Source organism: Leptosomus discolor, chromosome 2, assembly GCF_034619465.1.
Source record: "Leptosomus discolor isolate bLepDis1 chromosome 2, bLepDis1.hap2, whole genome shotgun sequence".
Classification (NCBI taxonomy): domain Eukaryota; kingdom Metazoa; phylum Chordata; class Aves; order Leptosomiformes; family Leptosomidae; genus Leptosomus; species Leptosomus discolor.
The window spans coordinates 10,814,519-10,836,614 of record NC_141392.1 but is presented as its reverse complement, the minus strand read 5'-3'; the positions used below and the strand labels follow the sequence as shown (position 1 = coordinate 10,836,614).

The window sequence follows — 22,096 nt, the reverse complement described above, 5'->3', positions numbered from 1 at the left end:
TCTGGTTCTCTCAGTTGCCTCATCCACGTTTCAACATTTTTACCTTTTAAACTGTAATCAAACTGGGAAAGGATCTAACTTCACTAATCATTAGTGCTGAGCTTTTGTCCTGCCCTTATGGCCATCCCACACTGCTGCTGTGAAACTTAACAAATAAAGAAAACACAGTAATAATTCCCATGGAGATGTCTGATAAACACTCTCAACAAACACAGTTTCCCTGGGGCAAGTTTCTGTAGCTCAAGGCACAGCAGAAAGACATGAATGTGACCACTCCTCAGTACTTTAACTTGTATTTCCATAATTGCTGACATCTACTCTCTGGACTAACTTTTGAAGTAAGCAACAGAGGGAGGCTGTATTCATGTAACAGTTAACAAAGAAGCACATAACCAGAATCACTCTGCCTTGTTTTCACCCTGTAGCATGATTTACTTGGTTTTTAAACTGCATTATGGCCCAAGTACCAGAAAACTGACTGACATCTCCAAAACAGAAGAGGAAGTAAATAATGCTGGCAGGTGGGAGAAACATTTTTTTGTTATGACAACTGAATAGCTAAGCAAGGAGCTTCCCAGCTCACATCCAGTCTGAAGCAGAGCAGCAATCATCTGATTAAAGACAGATAGAAAATCACAACAGTTTCTCCACTTCTGGCATCAGAAATAATACTTCTTGCACATATTTGACAAAAAAAAAAAGGATTCTTGTACTCAAAAGGTAGCAAGCAATAGAATGTTATCTCTGAAATCTTACTGCAGCCATTTTTGTCATTCACCATATAAAAGCCTGTATCATATTGCATATGCTTGTCCCTCACACAAAACACCACCTAATAGATTTTCAGTCTTTTTTACTAAGTCTGAAGCAAGATGTTCCCTCACTAAAGAAAACCAGAGTCAAAGTGCAAGTGTATGTCTGTGTGAGTGTATTTTTAGCAAGGCTCTCAAAATGTTTTGGGATCCACTTCCACGAAGACAAATGAACCTTTACAAGAGGGTGGAGAAGAGAGAGGGGAAAAAAAAAGTCAAGCAAAAGCAGAAACATTGCAAGAATTACTTGACCGAGAAAGTTGGCAAAGCTAAAAGTCAGTGGAAAACACTTAGGATGCATCAGCCAGACCACATTCACCTTTGATGGTCATTCGGCTGTCTGGTACAAAACAGCACCTTGGTAACTCAACTTGCTGCTGCTAGGTACTATCTGCAAAGATGTTACAAGTCTGCCCTGGCTAATGTTCACATCTAGGGAAAGGAGCTTCTATTGATTTGAGTCAGAGTACATCTACTTTGAATAGCAGAGATTTCTGGTTAGAGCAATGATGTGGCTGAACTCAAGGGGCAGGCAGGTACAAGTTCCATCCACTGGTCTCGGTTTTGACATCATGGGTGATACCTGTATCTCAAAATCCAATTCTGTACTAGAGAAGAAGAGTCTGATTAAGGGACTTTGTTCAACTACCCCACCTTACATTCTCAGAGAACAAAGTGACAAACCCAACAGAAGTCTACAGCAAGCGCATAAAAAGGTTATGGGGAAAGTATCATCGGCAATGCTTGCCACTTAATTGAATCACCATGTTGCAATAAAAGTATGTACGGATTTCACAAAACCATTAGTAAAAAAAAAAGGCCACAGGCTTGACATTAGTAAACTAGTGATATAAATAGTCTTTCCACCAAATGAAGCAAAATGAAGATCAAAGCTCTTTACAGTTATCTCACAGAAGTTTAAAGTGAGTTATACTTGCAAAAAGAAATTCTATCATTAAAGGAGACAGCTATATATTTGCTCAATGTATACAGGACATGGTCATGAAATTCACAGGAATCTTTATCTTGGCTAGGCTGAATATGGGCCCTAACTAAGAGTAATTACTGCAGCAGAACCCAACTGGTTTCTTTGTCCCACTGACTTTAAATACAGAGGCTCAGCCTACTACCCCATACTGCTTATGTACATTTGCAAGGGGGAGGCTCCAAGTAGTCAAGCTCCTCCTCTTCCACTTCCTTTCCTTGGCTTTTGTCTCTTACATTGTACTGCTCTGAGTGCTTTTCAGATTCCTCTCCATGAGACAAATTGTCTAGCAATGAAATAACCAGAGGAAGTGTAAAGCTTTCTGCTGAGATAAAGAGCTAGGCCAGCTCAGAAAAGATTCTAGCAGGAAGGCATGCAGAGGAGGAAGTGGTGAGGCTGCAAGGAAGGGAGGAAAGGGAAATTAAACCTCTCCCCCTTCAATAGCGGTGAGCTGTTAGATCAGCTTAATTCCCTGTCGAACCACAGCCCAGTGGTCAGGCTCACCAGTCAGTACTTCCCATGCTCCACACCAGCTGTCTGCAGGATCATTGCATAATGCATAATTTATTATGAGTAACTGTAGAAATTTTAATGCACCTGGCAGAAATAGGGTAAACAGGAAAAAAAAACAACACAGACAAAAACACCTCACCACACCCAACTGAGGTTGCCACTGTCATCAACCACATCTCTGATACCCAAAACAATGGTTATATTTTAACTATAGAGACAAATGTATGGAGTTCATTCTTCTGGGCGAAAAAAAAAAGCTACCACACTAACCAAATCTAATCTGACACACTAAAAAATATAGACAGAAAACAAAATATTTCCCCTTGTGCAAAAAGGGGGTTGGGAATGCAATTACAGTGTACTGAAATGGACTTAACTAGTGCACCTCTTTACAGCCATAAATGAAAATGTAGAAATCAAAGTATTTTATACTTCAAAAAAACAAAATACTTGCAAGGATAGTATAAACTACTTTAAAATAAGCCATGCTTAAAATTAGTTGGTTTCTCTAATTGAATTGTTTATGGTGTATTTAGTTTCTTACTAAAGCTAGAAATGAGATCTAAACTAGAAATTCATCATAGCACGATTTCTAGGAGAGATATTTATGTCTCAATTTAAAAAATTCTTACTAGACTGAATGACATGTTTTCACTTCACAAAAGAACTAAGATGATAAATGTTGCTGTTTCAATTGAGATTAAAACATTAATTTTAACAATCTGCCAACTTCAGTCCCCTTGCTACATCTTCTGGATGATTTCCAAATATTTCTTTTCTAAAAATCTATTGATTTAAAGATGCTGTCAGCTATTCTAAGGTTTAAATAATTCTAAATCCATTTTTATACCAAGATCTAGTTTCTTGTATAGATCTAAATCTTGTTTTCCTTATGGAAAAATAGGAGGAAAAAAATTCAAATCACTGCAAGAATGATAGCCATTAACATTTCCCTTCAGAAATCTGACACGTTATTTATTAAAAGTCAATACCAATTCTGTCATTGATTTTGAATGAGTTACTACTGGAGTCTCTGTTCATCTGTAAGAAATTAATATAGAATCAGTGAAATAAAGCACTACTCTGGTCAGTATTATTCTAAATATCTCCTGAAAAAGTAAAAAAAAAAAAACACCACCAAAAACAAACTGACAAAAACACAACGAAACTTCTCCAGTTTAATATGAAGTTCCCCGATATACCCTAGCTTATGATGCATAGTGTTTATTGTTGGTTTATATACAATGTTTTAATGAAAAGACAATATTACTTAATTCAGCTCTAATTTAGTGATATCTAAAAAGTAATCTCTATAGGAAAAAGACATACGTAGATAACTTCTCACAACATAACTCACTGAAACGCAGCAGTTCAGAGCAGTGGAAGCTGAAAAGTACGTAAGAAAAAGGATCAGCTCTTTTAAAGTTGAAATCAGGAAGCCAGGCACTGGTTTGCAACCAGTTCAGATTAAAAGTCTCAGATACAATTTTCTGGGTCAAGAAATTTACTATTTTTAGTAAATATTTGTTCATATGCTGATTTATATGATTTATAGTCTCACAAATAATGCCCATGTTTCTTTGCTCATTCTAGTTCAATATGCCTGACATGACATTTAAAACCTGTCAGACTGCTACAAAAGTGTTATTTACTCATATTGTGCTAGGTTTCAAGTGCTGAGATTTAAACTACCACAAAATCTGCATAAATACAGGGTCCAATTCTTTTTATATATATTCTTAGTCAGCACAAGGATTCAGTGAAGGACAAGACTCAAATGTGCTTTATTTAGATTCCTAAAGCTTTCTTTTGCAAGAGAATTGAGACAATATAGTGGGGGGGGAAAGGGAAGCAGCTTTGATATCATTTGTGTTATTCTTTGTCATCAATTCAATTTCAAAACCAAAGCAAAATAAAAATTAAACTTACTCAAGGATTTTACTTTTTTTTTATTTTACTGATTAAACACCTTCTGCTCAACTGAATTACGTAAATCAACTTCAACAACAATATATGAGTAGGTTCGGTAAATAGAATGGGTTAAAAAAAAGCATAAACCTGTGCTTTGTATTTCTTCCAGAAACTCATCTGCTATTGTGGGGACAAAAATAAACTTTCCTTTTCAAAAATAGCCTTCAAGAGCCAACACAGCAAGTGAGCGAAGCACAAGAATGCAAAGGATTAAATGAAAAATCCATCCCACAGTGACTAGGCTTGCAGCACACCTCTTGCTGACACAAGATTATGGAAATGCTTCCAAAATCCAAATTACAAGGGGAAAAAAAGAAATTTATACAGGGCATTAGGAAATTTGCAGTTCATTTTAAATGTACTACTTCTTAGAGAATGTCACATCACTCCACCCCTTGATAAAGAAAGGTCAAAGTCCAACTACTCATCTGTTTCCCAGCCTCAGCATTCAACAAGAAAATGGGAGTTTGTTAGAAGAGGGAGGAGAGCGCCATGAGGGGTAGTTCTCAAAGAGTGTGGCTCATGTTGTTGTAGAGAAACCTTCAAGGCACAAGGCAAAGTAAGACTCAGCCACAACCAAATGCAGCAAGATCTGCCTAATCCACTAATTCAGATGCCAAAACTAGTTGTATTAAAAATGTTTGCTCCAGAAATATTTCAGGGAAAGATGTGAAAGTGTCTTCTAAGGAAGGTCTACAGCCATGTTTCCAAACAGAAATGGAAAACAAGAGAGATGTGGAAGACATTGGACAGGCCTTTCACTGGATGAAAACAAAGGGGAGGAAAGGGGTAAAATGCACTCGATTCATTGTGAGGGAGTTAATTTATACAAAAAAGAACCCTACTGCCAGCATCGGTTAACTGTAATTAGAATTAGGTGTTAGAAATTAATGCAACACATATAACTCCACCTTCATAATGCCATGTCCTTATCATTTCTATGGTATTTAAGCACTTAATTCCTTAAGAGTTCTTTTAAAATTTCTAATACAATGACAACAAATACAAAAAGCCCCCACACTTATATTTCCTCATACAGCTGGATGCCTAAAAAAAACTATGTTGTCTTCCAGTCCAGAGACAAACGTGTGCAGCTGGTCAGACAGTGAAGCTCAGTTTCACCCTAGAGGGAGGATTAATGGATCTGATAAACTCATTCTCTAGGAAGGAAAAAAGCTGCTTCCTGACTGTCACTGAATTTGCAGTGATGGACAGTTGGATTATATAAGGAAGCACCGCTGCTATTGGCTACTAAATTACTTAGCTGTATCAGTTGCCACAGATGGGATGCCACAACAGTAAAAAGAGATGGGTGGGATGGAGAACAAGCATAATTACTTGAGCACCAGGACTTCATCAGGCTGCTGAGTGAGTCACCACCACCACCACATTATATAGGAGTACAAATTCTGTGTACTTATCACTACTAAGGAAGCAAAACATAACAATTATTTATTCTTTCAAACACTTATTAGAGGATTTGGGATTTAATAGTGAGCAAACCTGCAGACATCAAAATTAAACTACTGCTTTTTGCATATGGATTGCATGTCAGAGACAATCTTGTCTTTTGGAAACGACAGCATGAAGGTCAAAAGTATATCTAAAGTGAAAATATCAGAGATCTTCAAAGAAAAATAATATTTTCTTCACTTAGTTGTTCAGTGGCATAACATTTCCTAGTGTAAACTTGTTCCCAGATGCAAGCAGCTGCTACGCCCACATTTGTTCAGGAAACACATGGTTAGAAATATACGCTCCTAATTTTAGTGAAGATGAATATTTTAAGGCCATCCTGAGTGAAATCGGAATACAAATGTTAAAACTGGCTTCTGTTCAGTTACATACAACGTGACAAGCAGTTGCTTACTCTAGGACTGCAGAGGAAGCTTTTAAGACCACGCATATTTCAGTGTCTGCTTTGCTGATACTTTGCAAAATTCTAGTTATATAGCTTACCTCAAACACTGGGTGGGTATGGGAATGCTAAGTCTTTTATCTGTTATCCATGACTTTTAATCTAGATTTAGGCAAAGTAGTAACCAGGAACTTCAGATAAGCATGGAGCCAGGAAACGAGAGCATGAAATGAAGAGAGATTCAACTTACAATTAAATCTTGAATAAGTGAAATAGAAAGTATCCTCTTGACACCATTTTCCACAATTACTCCAAGCCAATTAAGCACACCCCAGTACCACAGGTAACTCTGTCCTCCGTGCCAATAGCTTACAAAAGCAAAAGTGAGGGCTGTGGAAAAGAACATTCCCAGCAGACTGGACTGAGATCCTCCCATCGGAACATAAATGTACCTGTAGGTGAAATGACAGATAAGCAATGTTATTAGAGATCTCACAGAAATCTCAGAAAAACATCCACTACAGAGCAAATTTGTTACTTTGTGGCACGAAAAAAGAATTTGAATAATTACCTGACATTCTCTACTTACAGAGCTTGCCCTAGTTTCTGCAAAGCTATAGACCACTTAATGAAATACACGCATTTACTACTTGGCAAAAAGACAATTTTGTGGTCACGGGAACTCTGCATTAGGCAAATATATAGCATAAACTATATTCTCAAAATTGCAAAAGGCAAATGTTCAGGATTTTTAAACTGCAGTAGTTGCAAGTCATCTTTTACATAAAAAAATTACATGTAATCTTCATGTGAATTTAAATTGTACGACTTAACAAAAAAATTTAAAACATTACATAAAGTCATATATAATCATAACCCATAGAATGTTTTCCAGTTCTCAGAAATGTAGAAACACGCAAACATGTTTTATTTTTAAAAGCTGGCAATTTCTTTCTTTTTAGTTCTTTCATTAAAAATTACAGGAACTGAAAATATTTCCTATCTGGTTCTTGTACTATGCTCTCAGGATCATGTCCGCCTAATGACCTTCAGAGCATGTGTACCAAAAAACTCCCAAAAACCTATATGAAGCAGCCTGCATGCAATTATATTCTATATTGAAACTGAATCCAGGAGTCAGGACCTTAGTCTTTAATTGATGCTTACAAGTGTCCAGAAAGCAGTGCTCATTCAGTAACAATACCAGAAGCAATGGGACTCTGAAAGCTGACTCCGTTTTCTGGGTCACTTCACTTCCTTCCTGCCTAGAGAGCTACCTCCACTCCCTTCCATTCTCCAAGTAAGGCATGGCCACTGGCCAGTCTTTATCTGGAAAATACTTCTGTCACCACTTTGAAGTAGCTCATCAGGCAACAGAGTCACCATCCAGCTCATGGGTACCGGTGAAGAGATGCGGTATATGAGAACTGTTGGTGACAGTTCTCCTCAGCTGTCATTCCTTCAGCACGACGCCCTGTACTCATATTTGAGACTATTTGTACTTGCTAAGCTAATTAAAGGAAATTTTTTGCAGTGAAATTTTTATCACTTGTTATCAGTTTTGACATTCAGAGATAAATACTAGTTTAAAAATTTAAAAGGGAAATTAACATAGTGCTTTATTCCTAATCTTACGAAGTAAGAAAATACAGTAATGGGGTAAAAGAAAGTGATGAGAGTAATTAAAAGGTAAACAGAAAAGTCATTAGAAAAACAACTGTCAAACGCTCCAAATTCTCTCTAAGCAGAACAGCAACACACCTTTTTGCTTCAACCTGCTACAGGGAACATCTGATTAAATGTACAGTGATTTTCAGTATAAGAGTGCTTTTTACTAAGCTTATGAAAATAAATAGAAATTGAGATCAATAGTTTTTATTTATGTTGTGGTTTTCTTCTCTCTCCCCTCCTATGTTTTTCTCAAGTCTAGTCTTACCACATATATAAAGAAACAGTGTGGCAATAACAGACACTTGCAATTGCAATCAATTAGTCTAATAGCAGAGAGGGGCAGCTTAGCACTGTGTAACCAGGGGCTCCCCTGCAGGGCTCTGGCACAGAGGGCGAAGAGAGGTGAGCCACAGCCCTCTGCTGCTTCAGACAAATTACTTCTACGCAAAGGACTACAGAAATGAAAGACCAAAGCAGCCCATCCCCTCTTACGGCATACTTCCCCAACACCTTCCCTCTCCCTTTTTAAAGGCTGATTGTTTCATTTTTTAGGCAGGGCCCATTGTCATGACCAGTTCCCCTCACAGGGGGGCTGGAGGAAGGCTGGCAGCCCAGCTCCGCAGCTGAGAAACCTCAACCCTGAGAGCGGCACCCCCATGCCCCTGTGGCCCTGCAGCATGGCAGCACACAGCAGTACCTTGTTCCGCAGAGCTTCACCCAGAGGAGCCCAAAACAGGACATTGACAGCTCTGCCACCCTCAGCAAAGCTCACTCTCTGTTGTTTGTTTACTGAAACACAGCATCTCGAAGTAACCCAGACACCGTCAAAGAGACACATCTTTGTGGAGACCTTACTCTCAGCCTGAAGGAAACCTTTTGGCTAACCTCACAGGGTGCTGAGTTAAATCCATGGCACAAAAGGTACCTTTTACGGCAGAAGCAGCTCTGGGTTTCCGTACAGTCCCTTTCCCTGCACTGAGACAGAGCTGTCGTGTAGGCACCAGCCATCTTGTCAGCACATGCAGCTTCTGCTGGCACTTGCATCGCCAGGAACGGCCTGGCAGCACCAGCTTGTTCATTAACAATCACAGCTCAGTTTAGGTTGGCCTGAACAGTTTTCAGATTACTGTGCAGACAAAAATAGGCTATTTTCTGCTTTTAGTATTTAACACCAGCAGCTAGATAATTGAGCAGCAGTAAGTCAGTTCTGATGAATGTTCAAGGTCAGTGAGATTTTAGCTCCTAGTGAGGTTCACGGCAATTGTGCAACTGAAAATTCGCTTGCGCTATCTTTGTGAAGATCTGTCTGAAGAAGGACAGAAGCCAAAAGGAGTCACATAATCTTTACCAACACTTCAACTTTCCCCTCCAGCACTGTGGAGAATCTGTCTCCTTGCCCGGAGGAGAAACGCAAAGCAGAGAGCAACGCCTGTCTCCTTCCCTGCTAGCTACCATAAGAAAACAGAAGGAAGGCTGGCTGCCATTTCTTGTCACAAGGGCACTAACTGCCCTCAGACTGCATGGTCTTGCCTTCCCTTGTCAGGGCATTCCCACTGGCAATTTTAAAGTAGGCATAAAGGATTGATGGATGTTGAGTTATTTCTCTCAAGGAGTTTGAAGAGAGATTTTGTATGTTCCTGTGTTTTTATGCAGAAAAATTCACAAAAAATCCATTATTACATTACAGAACACATCAAGAAAAAAAATTTGCTACCTTATTATCCATGCACATCATATCCATGCCATGTTCTTGTGCTAACACCCTTACACTGGCAGGCTTGCCTGCAAGCAATAGGCAACTCAGCATACAGCCAGGGCCAGATCCTGGCTCCACACCAGCCACTGTGCTCTCTGATAGAACCAAAACTGTCTTGAAAAAGAACTACTGCAAGAACCCTTGTTGTTACAAAAATGCATTTTGCTTATTTTTGAGCATCATGGTAGTTTAGAATCTAACTTCTCAATACCTTCCCTGTGTGTTTACGCAGAAAAGTACTCATTTGATTACAGAAAGCTACATTTGAACTGAAGCGTGAAGGAGAACAAACCAGTGAATACTATTATTAAGCCAGAAGATAGAAGGAACATGTTACTTCTGTATTATCATTTATGACAGAACACATGCTTTGTAGCTAACAATTTGTTGTGGTTTAAACCCAGCCAGCAGCTAAGCCCCACACAGCCCCTTGCTCATTCCCCTTCAGTGTGATGGGGAAAAGGAGGCTCTTAGAGCACATTAGGAAATTTGTTCTGTCCTCCAGTTCACTAACAAAACCTGTGAGGAGGGAAGGAGAGAGGCAGGGAGAGAGAGCATGATATTAAGGGGCAATGGCTACTACAATTTCATGTCATGTATCTGCATGCTTCCCAACTCTTTTCCTTCTTACCAATACTACTGTCTACCTTCCATCTATCCTATGGTCCTTCTGTACTTGATTAGAAACTCAGGGTTTACACAAATGGAGAGGTTGCTGTGGAGCACGCTGATCTGCTGTGCCATATGCAGAACAGTATTACATAAATATCTCATCTTAAGCTCCCACGCAGTTTTTAAGACTATTTCCATCTCTAATCACAGAAAATCCACAGAGAAGCTCAAAACCCCCAGTTCGGGGAATATTAGCACATAAAAGTAATCATAGGTCCTCATGGCAGACTAACGTAACTTGAACACCCTCGTAGCAGAATTTCTTAACAGCTCATAAGCAGATTACACATTTAACATAGACGTGCAAGGATTGCAGAGTCAGCTGAAAAACGTGGTGCCAATGTGCAACAACTTTATCTTAGTTCCCATATTTGCAGAAAAACAAAACTCAACAATTATTTGGTGGTCAATGGGCCAAAGCCAGATAAACAAAGGAAAGCAACAAAGTATTTTTCAAAGAGAAAAGGATGTTGAGGCAAGTAGATTTAAGGATGGTAATTGGTCATGTCCCTCCAGGTTATTTGAGAGGAATGGGTAATGCTGGTCACCTTTAGGATCCAAGAAAATTACAGACAGGAAGATTAGACCTCTGGAAGGTGCTTGCTATAAAAAAAATGCTGGCTAGGCAAGTATTCAAAAATAAAACATCGACTTAGGGGATCAAAAGTCAATCCCTGCCAAAACTTCAAAGGTGAAATTTGAAGGTGAAAACCCAAAGATTTCTAGGCAGGCTGTCAAAGAGGAGCTCGTGAATGCCACATGACAACAAGGAAAAGGCACTTCACAAGGAGAGGCCCTTCATGTCGTCAGAAGAAAAAGATGTCCATATTACATCAAGAGAAGGGGGAAGAGAACTCCATGGTAGATTAAATACCTCAAAACATCGGGGGGGGGGGGGGGGAATTGAGGCACATAAATACTGAGAGAATGTTATATAGTAAAAATTATTTAAACACACACCTGACAACTAAACATACGGTCAGTCTTAGTCTTCCCCTCCCAAGGCAAAGATGCTGTCAGTCTTCACTGTATTTTCATAAACTCTGTTTTGATTTTAACCCAAAACTTACATACCATTAAACATGTTACTTTCACAAATGAAGCGTAACTGTGTATGCGTCTTCTGACTAACCAAGTGCCTTACTTTTAGTCCCACTTACAGTAGGTTAAATCAGCATATCTACAGCGAGCAAGCTGTTCCATTTACACAACTTACCTTAATTTTAACTCACTAAGTGAACATTAGAGAATTGGATAAAATATGTAGATTGTACCATTTAAATCTCTAAAGTAATGAAAACACAAACATAATAGCTGAGGTATTTAAAGGCCACATTTACTTACAGAGAGTAACTTTTAAATCCAGTAACCATTTTGTTAGTTTTCTTGAAGTGGTAATCTACAGAGCAATCATAACAGATCTGACAATCATTCCCTTGGAAAACACATTGTTTCTTTTCTTTTAATGACATCCACATTGTAAAGTTTTTATTCTGATAACTCTAGAAAACCAATAAGAGGAGCATTTGAAAGCAGTTAAGAATCACTCTGAAGGTCTTTAATTCCTTGAGGCCTCAATACACTGCTTTTACTTCCACATGCATGTAATTTGAAACATATTTAAATCTTGAAGTGCAAGTAAAGCACCTGTTCAAATGCCGTTCTGTCCAGGGATTTTCTTCAACACGTGTTTAAATTTCTTCCTGAAGTAAGGCCACACAGCCAGATCCATGCTATTCATGATTTTTCTTCCCCTCTCCTCAGCTATTGGTCTTGGAACGTCTTATCCAGAACCAAGTGAAATGTAAATTTTGAAAAAATTGTTAATTTGCTTGTAATGGCAAACTTCTTGTAAATACAATTAATTTATTATTTTTTTGTGGTTTACTTCAGGGAACGTTTGATGCTAAAAATTCCAACGCCTCTCTAAATTTCAAAGCATTCATACTGGTTAGAGTGGGACAGTTACATAGCCAATACAGTAGAAGTTAAAACAGGAATAATAAAACCTTCTATCTTACCTCGCCCAACAACAGAAATTGCTTGGGGTTCTGCACAGTGTGTGTGTCCACTTGTGGACATGTATACAAAGTTTCATCTGCGCAGCATTATGCCTGGAGAATTTGACCCTTCAAGTCAATAAAAAAGTTCTTCATAATTAGTTATGAAATCAATGCTCAATGTGAGCCTGAACAATTTTAAGGATAAACTTAAACAGCCAAGTTACCATTCATTTCGCTTCTAATTTATCTAAGGATTGTCACCACAAAAGAGATTCGATTGAAATAAAAAGTGTGGCAGGACATGGGGTGAGAACTACAGGGGAAATCTCTCTGGAACTGGGGTTGGGCTTCCTTTATTTATTTATTTTTAACCCGGTGTTTTCTTTTTGTGACCTTAGATCATTGATTTCAAGCTTTTTCTCTACTGCATAATAAAATCATTTGAGGCCCAGTTCTGGGTGAGCTCTTACAATTCCTATTTCATCAGTTCAAGCTGTCACTGACTTGGATGGAGCTACACAGAGCACATAAGTAAAGCATACCTGTAAGTCTTTGCAAGACTGGGTTCTACATGAATAAATCTGTTTCAAATCACAGAAACATCTCCTGTAAATAAGACTTTGAAGGCTGAGCCCCACATATTTGCAGGTGAAATAAAAAAAAAAAATAACCAGAGGTATTTGGAATACCATTTGGCAAAATTTCCATTAGGAGAGGTAAGCCTTGTTCTTACTGTGAAACTCAGGGGTTTTCTTACACGGTCTAATAATTTTGCTGGGCTGCTGGGAAAGCTTTTTAAAGCTCTGTAAGATTCTCTCACCTCACCAGCTTAATGTGATGTTTAGAGAGACCTTGACAAATGCAGACCCCTTAAACTATTTAAGCTAATGGTGGCTCCAGGCAAGCCTTGTTAAATGACCACAAAAATGTTTAATGAGAAATTAAGTCCATTTGGGTTACAAAGCATTAATGAGAATATTCATATGCAAGAACACTCAGCTTTACAACTATGACCTGAATTTTGGTTCATGTTCCAGTTGTTAACTTGTTTCCCGGCAAAGACTCAGTGTGCAGTTTCCTACTGAAAAACTGGAAAGTATTTAATGTATTTTTCTTCCCTTGCATTCAACACCGAAAACGATCTGAGTCAAGTCTGTATGTCAAAGGGCAGACAACTGGGGAATATTGAACAAATAATTTTGAATTCACTCTTCCAAGGAAGTTCATGTTTTCAAATAGATTCATTTATTTCAAATGAAATTTTAATCTAAATCATAATGCTTCCTTTATTAAAAGGAACAAGTTTCATTACTGAAGGACTGCTGTGTTTAGTTTTCTCCCAGCCACATCTAGGAAAGAAAGAAACACTGCCTACCACCTGTTTGCAGTCAAACGCAAGACTACCAGTCAACTACCTTTGATCGCAATGGAAATGAGAGAGGTTCCAAATGACCAGAACGCCAAAAGACTGGTTAAATCACTTAAGTCCAAACCAGTGCCCAACTATTTTGCTGATGGTAGAAGCCTATAAGTTATTGCCCAAACAGCCTAGAGTTAAGTGCCTACAGCTCAGCTACTGGGCCGGAGGGGGCTGTGTCCCCAGCTGGCTAATGGAGCCGGGAAACTGTGCCTCCTCCCATGTAGAGTTTGCAGAACTCCCTGAAGCTGTTGTGAACTTCACTCCCCTCAGGGGCCCAATTCATTCCTGATACTCACAACACACCTACCATGTGCTGATAATATCTAAGCTCAGCACGAAGTACAGCAATCAGGCTATACTCCTTTGAAAACCTGGCTGGAGGAGGGATCTATTAATAGCACTGCCACTCTTTGCTTATAAAATGGTAGAGGTCAGGCTCTTTGCCAAGGAGACCGTCATATCTTGTCTCCCAGAGGAGTGCTCCAGCTGTCTGTTACCAGGCTGCCACCAGGCAGAAAAGAAAATGAGATTCAGAGAGTGAATATGCAAGAAAAAACAAGTCTGTGGCTAGAGCATTACCCAGACAGAGATCTCAGTCCTGCTTTCCGCACCAGGAATTGCTTACTGTGCCCTAAACAATCATTAGACAAAATGCATAAGCAACACCTTGAACAAAATACTTTTTTTTTTTCTTCACTTCTTCTGACTCTTACACTGGAGAGCTCAAAATTCAGAGCTCTGCATATCTGCACTGGAGGCTGCATAGGCATAATTTTCCCACACAAATAAACCCTTTGCAGCAAATCTCTTCCCTTGCCATCTCCCCTCTCATTCTAAGTGTGCATTCACAGCAGCACATCTTACAGCAGTTTTCAAATACAGCTAAGAGAACAACTCTTCCTGTGCATGTGACTGCACATACTGAACTATTTGTGGTTCAGTTAGTGAAAAACTGTTAAGTACTATGTGTCATTTGTGGTTTGACCATGCAAAGAATAAAGTACTACATTTTCTCATCCCTCTTAGAAAGCCATTTTAAATTCCATAGGTGCAAGCACAAGCTATTTAGCCATCTTGCTAATCTTAGTATACCAGGTACACCAGACAAAACGCAGATCCATCCACATCTGTGAATGCAGGTGTTTAAAATACACTCATCACCGTGCACTTAACAGCTACCTTCTCCAGCACACAGCACACCTCTGCCAAAGGAGGGCATGAAAAGTAGCAACTACAACAGAACTTACATTATTTTCCTTATTAAAATATTTTTGCTTAGAGAAAAGGTGATAGAATTAAACAGCCCTCTGCAATTTGCTAGGTAGCAGAAAAGATTGTTTAATCTTCACAGATGCCTTTGTGGAGAGCTTGATGATTCCTTTGCATTTATATATCGCTTTGTGCACATGCATGTGAAAGGGCTTTGTTAGTATCCACATATCACGCAGCAGTTTCACCAAACCATGCAATACCTTCACCTCACCGGGCTGTATCGTTCCACAGACAAGCAGAAACCAAGGCGTCAGGAGACTTTCACCTGGTACATCAGAAATAAAAATTTTTGTGAGACCAGAATAATGTTCAAGATCCGAAGTTCCAAAGTCAGTGAAGACTTGGTGTTACAACCTTCAGATTATAAATCAATGTCAACAAAACGTACTTCAAATGCATCTCTGAAACAAAGTGAAGGCCTGTAATTAATGAAAAACAGAAATATAGAAGAGACATTGCTCAAATACTGCAGGAAACTTGAAGAATATCAATGTATATGCTTAAATATTGAGTAGCATTACATATTCCTTTAAGTTGCATGTGCACAAAGTTTTAAGAGTTAGACTCCTGACACTATTCCAAGCTGAGTAATTCACTCACCTCTCCTGAGTTCACATTTCTTAGAATATACTGCCTACAGTTCTGGGAAAAGACTATCCATAAAATACAGTCAAGGCACTGAGATGTCTAGGCAAAGCTGGGATGACTTAAATTAAGATTATACAGCACCTTCCACACTAAAGAACTTTTATACCCTCTCCAGACTGTGTCAAAAACCCTTCAAAAACCAGCAGAGTTCAATCTTCTCTGATGTAGAGTACAATCCCTACTTATCAGCCCAAATTGTCATTGCCTAATTGTTATATAAGTGAGAATGGATACAGAATTTAATTAAGCAAAGTGAAGCAAAACATTTACTTTTCTTGAAGCAGCAACTTTAAATAACAATGAACTAGGTTTTTTTCTCATTTGTAAAGGAAGCACAGACACACTCTCCTAACACCAGTCAGGAACATGGCTCAATCCAGATAAAAACCTTAAGTGGGAAATGTCGTTCCTCTGAAGACAGCAGCAACAGGAGACCAGAGCTAAATAAACCAGTAAGTTTTAAATACACAGCAACAAATTATCCCAATGCAAAGGTAACACTCCAGTAAGAAATGTTGTAGCTACAGCCAGAAATTTAAATATATATGAAAGGAGGGGAAAGAAATGGGGGGGGGGGGGAAGAGGTACATGCTCAAGGAAAAAGGAATGGTAAAAGCCTGTCAGGAAAAAAACATCAGTTAGGGTATCACAGAAAGGTAGTTAGAAAATATACCATAAATCTTTTCCTCCTACAACACTTAGCTGTATAACCATCCACTTGTCTAAGCGTAGTCTGTTTGTTAGAAAGAGAGAACAAATAATGGCTGATAAAAGAATGACTTCTCTGCACTGATCTTCATTAAAAGCCCCAAGATGATGAATCAACAAAACTGGTTTTAATTGTGAAATACAAACATAGGCCAGAAAAGGTAGGAAACGGGTTAAAGACCATTAAGACTGTCAGCAGCATTTCAGCTGGTGTGTTTTCATGAAATTCTCTGAAAGGTATTCAAGTAAGTACCTGGTTTACACATTGGGTCACCAGTGACGGTTTTTCCTGTTTTCTGCTTCTTGAGATTTCAACAGACTGTGAAAAGTAAACAAACTCCTTTTCTTTCCTCAAAAGTGGCAGGAACTAAGCAGGAGCAAGAAAACCCCACCCAGCTTGGGAACTGCCTAACAAATTCCTGGTGGTGCTTGGGAACAGACTATGAAACAGCAGCTTGCACTCACAGCATCCTTAGCAGTCGGGGTTAACAAGCTAAGAAACAGCACATAACTTCAGAGGGTTAAACAACACCAGCAACACCAGACTAGCATGTTTTTTCCTGAAAAACCTCTAAAACCAAATCAGTCAGTTAAGTCTAAACACGAATCTAAAGAACATCACGGTAGGATAGCTACGGTTTAGTTGTGAAAGTTCAGAAGGAAGGGTGCAGGGGTACAGCATTGACATGGCTAGAAGGCATCCATCAGCTCCTGGCTGAGACCGAAAGCTAAGAGGCAATGAAAAGGAACTTGTATTTCAACTGCACCCTTACCAGTGATTTGACTGTTTGCCCTGAAGTACACTAGAAATGCTCAGCTAGGTTAAGGAGTCTCCCATTCTCTCCAGCTTTTACCTAAAACTTATGATTCTCAATTATGAGCTCATACAGTAGCAGAGCATAGCCATATGGACAGAATCCATGCGTACCAAAAAGCCAAATATAATTTTCTGGGGTCAAGTGTGTTGACAATGTCCTGGAACATCTTCCATTTACATTGCAAATGTTTTAACAGCACCACTGCAGAGATTAGTAATGATGATGTATATCCACAGTACTGTTTACTGATGTTCAAGTGAGAATTAATGTGAAGCTTAGTGCCCATAAAATGATACTTTCTCATTTTTACTTGCTCATCCAGTTGATTATTAGTGACGCTAGCCTTCTTCACTTGTGTTTCGCACCTTTTTCTATGAACTAAAGAGCCCCCAGTCCCACAGCAGCAGCCCACTCCATCCTCTCTTCATGACCATCTGGCAAGTCTATGATTGCCTCAGTCTCCATTCTATCCTGTACGCTTTAACATTGTTGAAAAGGAATTAAATAGAGTAATGTGACAGTTTATAGCAGATTCACTAGCATAGAGACAGTGACAGTCTGAAACTGCTGGCTAAAAACCATGAAGTGACGGCTACAAACACTTCACCAGATACTCAAATCATTAGTCCAGAGTGCTAGGTTATTCCTAAGACAAAGGGAAAACGCGTCTGTTTATGAATATGCACCAAATTATTACCAAGGTGAGCACTGGATTTCTTGGATTGTGGTAAATAAGATCAGTTTATTTGCTCCTAAGGGAAAAGGCCAGACCACATTTTCTTTTATTGCCAGTGTGACTTTTTCCATCAGTTTCAGATGGATAGGCATCTGGGTTCTGTGCTCATTTTCACTGCCAAGTACCTTTTGCACCAAGCCTCCTCTGTTCTACCCCTAAAATTAGCCAAAGCAAACCTTTTCAAAATTTGAGGACTGCAGAATCAGAAAGATTACTTGACCCTTCCATAGTTAAAGGGATGATGCTACAACTCATTGCTATTTCAAGAGAAAAAAAAAGTATTGAGTAATTGTGTGTTTATATTTCTTTTTCTGCATGTATTCACACAAATGCTTTGGCTGGATGCTTGCATGTTTTGTGGGTTTTGTGGATGCAGGGGTGGGGTTCATTAAGCAGAGCACACATTTAGAGCAGTAAGACAACAATAACTTCTTTAACCACTAAGTCTGGAGATTGGATTTAGCAAAGTGAACTTGACAGATACTTCTTCCAATTTGAATGTTATTTCAGTTTGTTCAATTTCCAGAGTATACGCATTAAAGGATTTCCACTTCAATGTTAAAAACAATGTTTCCTACATTAAAAATTCTTTATTAGAAAAACCTGATACTACATGCAGGATACAATGATTTTGTCTTATATGCTGGGCAGAATAGCCATACGTAATTATGACCTGGCTGTCCAGTTTTAATCTTCTAAGCATTCATGTATGAGAACTCTTACCATGCTTCCATGATCCATTGATATTTTTACTTGCATATTGATCAACAAGTAATTATCTCTGCAAGTTGGAGAAACCATCAAGAAAATATAATGCAAACTGATCAGCAGTCCTTAACATCAAGCCTGCCAGCTAAATCCTTTTCTGAGCACATGCACAGCACTAACTTTGCAGCTAAGCTGTGAGGTGTCAGCATTAAGCTCAAATTTTATTTAAAGAACAAACACACAAATACTGTTCTCTGTATCTCAGACTCTTTTCTGTGCCTTTCTGGGATAAGCTCAGCGTATGACACAGCCTCCTGAGGTAACTCCTGTTGAACAGCCATTGTTCCCTTGCTTCCTCATCACCTCTCCTCTGAGCCGGAAAGCACAAGCTGCTGGGGCTACTCCTGAGATCCCAACAGGTAATGGCTTTTCTACTCTTGCCTGGTGTGATGAGAAAGCAGGAAGGTTGGAAGTCAAGGGAACCGATCACAGACTCAAAGTACGTGAGCTCCAACATCCCTTTAAAGCTATAGGGGACAGTATAAAGCCAACTGTAACAGTTGGTGTTAAAACCTTTAAAGCATCCACTGCTGGCAGAAGGTTGAGGATTTTAGGTGGGGCTGCTGCCATTCAGAACTGGAGGTAAATTTTAGCTCCTATTGTAACAAGAACAAAGAGTGGACAAAAGTCGACACAAGCAACATTTAACTTGTAAATTGAGATTTAAACCTAATTCTAGATCTAAAATACACATTTCTTAACAATGATAACCCCTTTTATCAACAGGTTCTCTGCACAGGATTGATATTTTTCTTTGCTAGCTGTATCAAGCAAGAAAACCTGGTCTTAGTTCTATCATACAGCATTTTTTAACCTTGTTAATAGAGTTCAATATTAAATATCAGTACATTCTGTGAAGGAAGCCTAGCTGTGATTCCTATGGCTCTTGTTTTGCAGAGCAGGTAGAGTTTAAATCAATAGCAAGGGCATTCTTCTCCATCTTCTACCTTCAGCCACCTTTGCTATTCTTTTTCACTTTCTGAAGGAGAGGAGCAACACTGAAAAACACCATGCTGTTCCATTTTAACTCAGAATTTTTGAAAGGTAAGATTATCAAGATAATGTCTTTATGATCAATCTTTGGTTTTGTGAGCAAAATATGTTATCAAATACTTTTTGTCTGCTTCAAAAACAAAAGTAGTAAAGGCTGAGCTGCCTATTCAAGAAAGAGAGAGAGAAGGAAAACAGAAGTACCAACGACTGGTGCTTGACAAACTCTAACACCACTCAGACCATTGCAGGAAAGAGTCTGGTTGGCAGCATGACACAAAGACATTGATTATTTTATGTTACTCTGCTGGGAAAAAGGCAGAGAAGTCTTACACAATGCAATCTGAATTCCTGCCTCTCAGAGTTTTTTGCACTGGGTGCAAACAAGAAAGAAATGGACTGCATCACATATTTACTGGGTATTCTATTAACAGCAACCGACCCGCTCCAGCCCTGTTTTAGTTAAAACTAAAGTGCAATACTAAAAAAAAAAAAAAAAAAAAAATCAACATTCCAGCATTATTTCAGTACCACTTCTAGTCTAGTCATTGCAATTCAGTAAGAAAGCGCTTTCTTTCCACATTCCTTACAGCAAGAAATAAAGCAGCAAAGAACCTTTTTCTGAATCCAAGTATTTTATCTTTTCTGTACATAATCCTGCAAGAATCAATGATACCACACAGCCAGGTCAGACTGAGGAAGACTGGCTGCAGATAGCAACCACCATCAGGCAGCAGCCTCTACAGAGTGCTTGACATATAAGACAAGCCTGTCCTGTCTCTGTTTCAGAATTTTCTAGCTGATAACACTACTTAGATTTAACATTTTGCCAGTTCAGACAAAATTATAGTACAAAAACTGTTCTGCTGTTACTGGCTCAGAAAGCCATTATGAATGAACAAGGCAAGGCAAGTGATGTAATTACATAGTGATGGCATATTTAAACTCTACTGATCTCATGTTGGGCATAGACCTAACTGTCTTGCTTAACTGGGACAGTATGTACATGCTTAACATCAGGCATGTACTTATATCACTTTTAAAGTGATCCAGAAAGCTTTCAATTTATATATTCATCCTCTTAAACCAACAGTAACAAACAGTGACCGCTTTTTCCATTTCTTACAGGCTCCTGGATGGCAGGAGTATTTTTTCCAACATTTTCCATGCTGCAAATCTGTCTCATAGGTACTATGTCTAGAGAATTCTCTCAGAAAACAAACCCCCTTAGGATTGCCAGTCACCAAATAGAAAGCACACAGACTGATCCAAGAGTTAGCACAAAGCATTCAACTATCCCATCTCTGCCTCCTCAAAAGGCCACAAACTACGACAGTATCGTGACTTGCACAGTGAAGCTCCATCATCCTCAACACAATATCCAGTGTCCCTGGCTCAACATTCACCCTATCTCACATGCTCTGGCAGGAAACCAGTAAGCCCTGGGCAGGATTTTACAATTTTTAATAGCTTACTGTCAGGTAACGCTGTACTGGGCTTATTAGAGCACTAAGGAGCACAGCCAGGTCTGTACCCCCCCAGCTACCATTCAGCTAACTCAACGAAGATTTTTGCATGCACATGTGAGAAAAAGGGTCAAGAGAAAGAAGAGAATGTTTTACCGACAGCACTTGACCAGTCCACAGGTAGGCATGAATCAGTATCTCTCATTTATGTTTGCTGCTGGCAAGAGATGATCCAGTGTGAAAATATTCAAGTTGTCAAACATGACCAAGAGCTGTATTATAATAAGAAAATAATTGCATGACATTTTCACCCTCAAATTCTACACTTTAAGTTATTACGATTCAGAGTTTAACAACAGATAAAACATGAATAAACTCCCCAAATCATTTCATATAGACCCAAAGTTTTAACCCCTACTATACTGCATTAGGATTGGCTTCATCCAATAGCTAAGTGGTTGAAGACACACGCTTCAAAGCAAACACAGATAAGGATCTAGCTAACTGTGTTGGCACCACTTGCAAGTACCCTACCTGTTTTCATCAGCAGGTTTGCAGAATTGCAGAAAAGATCATGAAAAGAAGTCTATGTGGAATTGAACTGCAGAAAGGAAAAAAAACACCAGGCTTTTTGTTCCTTTTCAGCATCTTTTTCTTCCTATGCAACTAAAATACAAGACTCAATTTATGGAAATTAAAGCAGAGCTGAAGAAGGAATGAGAGATAGAAATTAAGCATATCTTAGAAATTTGCCATTTGACCAATAATGATGGAAATGGTTTTACTGCTCAGATGGTAATTACGTTTTCAAATTATATCATAATTATTCAAATGCAAGTGACCTTGCCATGTATAAGTCTTACGAACTGCTTGTACACTAGAAAGAACAGATTTTTAGACTGTTGCAAGCTGGAAGTTGATTACACTGAAACATTGCATACTAAGGATTAATGTGTTCTGACTCAGTGAGAATGAGCTGACTGGAAGCAAGGTGAGATGCTAATTAAAATTTGTGCAGCGCCTGGAAAA

The 22,096-nt window shown here is 38.9% G+C and overlaps 1 protein-coding gene across 3 annotated transcripts in view; it reads right to left on the bottom strand.

Moving 5' to 3' along the window:
• The window catches only part of HHAT (hedgehog acyltransferase), a 158,829-nt gene that overhangs the window by 72,929 nt on the left and 63,804 nt on the right, over positions 1 to 22,096 (bottom strand). For all 3 annotated transcript variants that reach the window (XM_086460600.1, XM_086460601.1, XM_086460602.1), the window contains one exon: positions 6,390 to 6,591. In XM_086460600.1, coding sequence (XP_086316726.1) covers positions 6,390 to 6,591 — 202 coding nt within the window. The remainder of the gene's footprint in view (positions 1 to 6,389; positions 6,592 to 22,096) is intronic.